The sequence below is a fragment of the Pituophis catenifer genome, unplaced genomic scaffold (assembly GCF_029215685.1).
Source record: "Pituophis catenifer annectens isolate HBS135680 unplaced genomic scaffold, rPitCat1.0.hap2 SCAF_9, whole genome shotgun sequence".
NCBI lineage: Eukaryota > Metazoa > Chordata > Lepidosauria > Squamata > Colubridae > Pituophis > Pituophis catenifer.
The window spans coordinates 3,969,028-3,974,225 of record NW_027256889.1 but is presented as its reverse complement, the minus strand read 5'-3'; the positions used below and the strand labels follow the sequence as shown (position 1 = coordinate 3,974,225).

At 42.6% G+C, this 5,198-nt stretch overlaps 1 protein-coding gene across 1 annotated transcript; it reads right to left on the bottom strand.

Annotated features, from left to right (window-relative positions):
* Positions 1-597: 597 nt before the first annotated feature.
* On the bottom strand, positions 598-4,678 carry LOC139321325 (apolipoprotein A-IV-like). Its single transcript, XM_070949996.1, has 3 exons — positions 4,642-4,678; positions 2,863-3,010; positions 598-1,135 (listed from the first exon to the last, which is right to left on the bottom strand). The coding sequence occupies exons 1-3, from the start codon at positions 4,676-4,678 to the stop codon at positions 598-600; spliced, it is 723 nt and encodes a 240-aa protein (XP_070806097.1).
* Positions 4,679-5,198: the final 520 nt, after the last annotated feature.

Sequence of the window (5,198 nt, the reverse complement as noted above, 5' to 3'; positions counted from 1 at the left end):
TATGATTTGTGGACTTCAACTCCCAGGATTCCATGCTGGCTCAGGAATTCTGGGAGTTGAAGTCCACAAGTCATAAAAGCAGGACGTCGTTTGCCACCCCTGCTTTACTCTATGGCAGGGGGTTTCAAACTCAAGGCCCGGGGGCCAGATCTGGCCTGCGAGGTGTTTAGATCTGGCCCGTGGGGCCACCCTGGAAGCAGCAAAAGACCAGGCCATGGTGCCTCTGCCAGCAAAAACGGAGTTCGGGCGGGCCACACGCGGCCTTCGTTTTCACTAACAGAGGGTTGCAGGAGGCCGTCACACCCGAAAACGCAGCTCAGGAGCCCATTTTCGCTGGCAGAGCGCTCGGGCCTCCACAGGTGCCCCCCGACATGAGTGACAGCGGGCTGGCCATGCCCCTCCCCCACCCCATCCCAAAATCAAACACAACCTTGATGCAGCCCTCAATGAAATAAAGTTTGACCCCCCTGCTCTAAGGGCCTGAAAAAGTGGGGAATTACAAACCGCCGTAATCAAAATGGCCATATCCGTATATTTTATTAGCTACTAATTTCTCCGTAGAGATCAGCCAAGGTTCTGCTTGCAGAAACGCAATCCCTATTCGTCTGGAGAGCCCTTGGTGTATTTTTCAAGGGTTTCAAGAATTGGAGCGATATACGGTTGTAATTGCTGATTGATTCTCTCCATGCCTTCCTTCATCTTCTTCTGGACGTGGTCCGTAGCTGGTTGTAAGGAAGCCTTGAATTCTTGCAATTCGTCCTGGAGGGTTTGGAGTAACGGAGCCAGCTCTTTGGTCAGCCTTTCCAGTAGCTTCTTGAGCTTCTCGCTCAACCTTGGGTTGAGTCTCTCAATTGGGGAGCTGACGGCCCGACGCAGGGCCTCGGAATAGGGCCCCACCTTCTCCAGGACCGAGTCCACAAAGGGAGCCACAATGGAGTACAGGGATTCGGCCACCTTGTCCGTAACTGGGGTCACATGTCCCTTGAAGTTGTTTAAGGTATCGATACCTTTCTCCACCAAGCCCATGGACGTCGCAATGGCCATATAATAGGTTCTCGGGACATCAGGAGGCAATTTAGACTCCAAGTAATTCAAGCGCTCGCTTATTTTTAAGTAGGTGTGGCGAAGCCGGTCTCTGAGAGGGAGACAGAGAGAGAGGGGGGAAAATGGTTTTAGGGAGACCCAGATGAGAGAGAAGAGCTACCTTACAGAATAGGAAATTCTTTCCTATTCCTAGGAAGGTGGAAGGGAGGGAAGGAGGAATAGATACATGGGTGGGTAGATAGAGATAGATAGAAGATAGAGGTAGATGATGATAGATAGATAGATAGATAGATAGATAGATAGATAGATAGATAGATAGATAGATGATAGATAGATAGATAGATAGATAGATAGATAGATAGATAGACGATAGAAGATAGAAGATAGAAGATAGAAGATAGATGATAGCTAGATAGATAGAAGATACATAGAAGATAGAGATAGAAGATAGATAGAGAGATAGATAGATAGAGATAGACGATAGAAGATAGATAGAAGAGATAGAAGATAGATGATAGCTAGATAGAAGATAGATAGAAGATAGAGATAGAAGGTAGGTAGATAGCTAGATAACTATAAGATAGAAGATAGCTAGATAGCTAAATATCTAGATAGATGATAGATAGATAGATAGATAGATAGACAGACAGACAGACAGACAGACAGATAGACGATAGAAGATAGATAGATAGATAGATAGATAGATAGATAGATAGACAGACAGACGATAGAAGATAGAAGATAGAGATAGAAGATAAGATGGATAGATGATAGATAGATAGATAGATAGATAGATAGATAGATAGATAGATGATAGCTAGATAGCTAGATAGCTAGATAACTAAATATCTAGATAGACAGACAGACAGACAGACAGTAGATGGATTGATGGAAGGATAAGGTGATAGATACTGTAGATGATAGGTAGGTAGATGATAGCGGTGATGGATAGATAGATAGATATAGATAGATAATGTGGATAGATGGAAGGAAGATGATAGATAGCAATAGCACTTGGATTTATACACCGCTTCACAGTGCTTTCCAGCCCCCTCTAAGTGGCTTACAGAGTCAGCCTATTACCCCCCAACAATTTGGGTCCTCATTTGACCCACCTCTGAAGGATGGAAGGCTGAGTCAACCTTGAGCCTGGCGACATTCGAACTGCCAAATTGCAGGCAGCCAGCAGTCAGCAGAAGTAGCCTGCAATACTGCACTCTCACCACTGCGCCAACGCGGCTCATGGATGATAAGTAAAGAGATGATAGAGATATATGATAAATGGATGGGTGGATGGATGGATGAAGAAAAGGAAGGAAGGAAGGAAAGAAGGAAGGAAGGAAGGAAGGAAGGAAGGAAGGAAGGAAGGAAGGAAGGAAGGAAGGGAAGGAGGGAGGGAGGGAGGAAGGAAGGAAGGAAGGAAGGAAGGAAGGAAGGACGGAGGGGGAGGGAGGGAGGGAGGGAGGGAGGAAGGAAGGAAGGGAAGGAAAGGAAAGGAAAGGAAAGGAAGGAAGGAGGGAGGGAGGGAGGGAGGGAGGGAGGAAGGAAGGAAGGAAGGAAGGAAGGAAGGAAGGAAGGAAGGAAGGAAGGAAGGAAGGAAGGAAGGAAGATAGGACAAAAAGGAAGGAGCTTTCATTATACCTTTGTCAGAAAAAAAAAAAATCCAGCACCAAACTGCAACCGCTTTACCCCCAGCCAGTAGTTGGCAACTGCCCTGTTTTTTGCTGGCAAGCAAGGAATAAGATGAGCTTTTCTTTATGTCTTTCCTCCCCCAGCCCACCCCCCCACCCCCCAGCATGGTACGACCGGTTTTCTTACAGCACTGATTGGCTAAGCTCCAGGTTTTGGATGTAGTCCATTTTTTCATTCACCATCCTGGTGACATTCTGCATGTACTCTAGGAGCTCCTGGTTTAACTTGGCCAGGTGAGGATATGGCTCATCTCGGAGAACGTACGCTTGGGATGCTGCGCGAGAAAAAAATAATAATAATGAATGTAACCTTGTTTCAACTGCAAAAAAAGTAGAGGATTTGGGAGCAGGTATGACATCTCTGTCCGCTTGATCCTTGTTGGAATTAATTAAATTGATTCAATTAATTGAGAGGGTGCATATATTTCAAAAAATTTAACTTAAAACATATACACAATTTCGTTAGATGTTAGGCCAGAGTTTCTAAATCCCAGCAACTTTAAGGTGGGTGGACTTCAACTCCCAGAATTAATTAATTAATTAATTAATTAATTCAATTTATATGCCGCCTCTCTCCGAAGACCCAGGGCGGCTCACATTACACTCAAAAAATCACTATAAAAACACTTAAAAACAACAATAATAATAATGTTCAGTTGACTGAGTTTCATGTTTAATGAATAAATTAAATAATAATAATAATAATTGTTTAATATAATCTTCTTCTTCTTCTTCTTCTTCTTCTTCTTCTTCTTCTTCTTCTTCTTCTTCTTCTTCTTCTTCTTCTTCTTCTTCTTCTTCTTCTTCTTCTTCTTCTTCTTCTTCTATCTGTGCATCACCAGGTATTGCAATGTCAATGAACCATACTTTGGTTCATTGATAAGCAGATAAGCAGCAAGAAAAAAATCACAAAGTACCGGGACTTGCAAATTGAAGTTGAGCGACTGTGGAAAAAGAAATTGTGTGTTGTCCCGATTGTAATTGGAGCCCTTGGGGCAATACCCAAAGGGCTACCCTGCTATTTAGAAATTCTAAATTTACCGGACTTGAACGTTTTGACTGTACAAAAAACTACCTTACGCGGAACAGCTTACATCCTCCGACGATACCTTAACAGTTCCTAGGTCCTTGCTTAGGACTCGAGCTGCTGAGCTATTAACCAGCCTCAAAGGCTGTGAATCTCACCAAAGATTAAATAATAATAATAATAATAATAATAATAATAATAATAATAATAATAATAATAATACCCAGTGATACCCATTGTCATCGGGGCATTTGGTACCATGTCCAAGAATTTTATAAGAAATTGCAGCTTCCTGCAATAACACGGAACTGCATAAAACTGCGCTACTTGGAACATGGTACATCTTAAGAAGGTACTTGGTTGATACCTGGGATGTTGGCAGCAACCCGTATCAACCGTTAGCACCAGTCAATGGTATTTGCGATGCATTTTTAAATGTTCAGTTGTCTGAGTTTCATGTTTAATGAATAAAAGAGATAATCGTAATTTTATCACTAGTACTACCACGATTGGATTTTTACAACAAACCGACTGCCCCCTACAACACAGCACACAACAACTGAAAAGAAAAGAGGAATGTTGGTAGATGTTGCAATGTCTGGAGATAGTAAAATCAAAGAAAAAGAATGGAAAGAAATGATAAAACACAGATATCTAATTATCAAAATGGGTAGATTACATGAAAGGTCTTCAAAGTCATCCCTATAGTTATTGGTGCATTTGGGGGGAACGAAGAAAGATTAAACACACTTTTACAAGCATGAAACATTTCAGATATATCAACTGCGTGAACTCCTAAGGGGAGACCCAGGAAAAGAGATTGTCACCCCAGCCAAAAGAAGTTTCAGCATTTCAGCCTTGGCCAAATCCTCCACTCACCTGAGAAGACAACAACACCCAGAATGAGGAACTTCATGGTGGCTCCTGGAACTTCTTGAGATGTTTTACCAAGAGGAAAGCAGATATTGTATGAGTAGCAGGAGTGCCAAGGGGGAGCTTAAATGAACACTTCCATCTCTTCTTCCTGTCATTCATTAACACAAGGCAAGGATCTGGATGTCTCTGGATGAGGGACAGTAGAAGGTCTTCTCTACTTAGGACAACTGGAATACAAAAGAGGATGCAATAAACGAGAAGAATCTTTGATAAGGAACGTAAGAGGACATCAAAGAAGGTGGATTTCACAGATCCACCTTCTTTGTCCATTCTATCTCCACCAAGCAATAACCTTGGAGATGTTAAGCATCAACCTTATGAGTCAATCTTTGCAAATACCAACATTTGTAGGATTCCTTGTGTCTTCCATCTGGAATTCAATTCCACCAAATACATCTTCCATACAACCAATGAGCTTCATCACAAACAATCTTCTGGAAGCCACCATTGCTGACTAAGGGCCCTCATAATTGCAGAAGGGCCACTCAGTTCGACAGATA

Excerpts from the sequence above, each read along its gene's own strand:
- LOC139321325 (XM_070949996.1), bottom strand. The coding sequence starts at position 4,678 with ATGAAGTTCCTCATTCTGGGTGTTGTTGTCTTCTCAG. Across the intron at positions 3,011-4,641 it reads GGGTGTTGTTGTCTTCTCAG|CATCCCAAGCGTACGTTCTC; the intron begins GTGAGTGGAGGA and ends TTTCTCGCGCAG. Across the intron at positions 1,136-2,862 it reads GAGCTTAGCCAATCAGTGCT|AGACCGGCTTCGCCACACCT; the intron begins GTAAGAAAACCG and ends TCTCCCTCTCAG.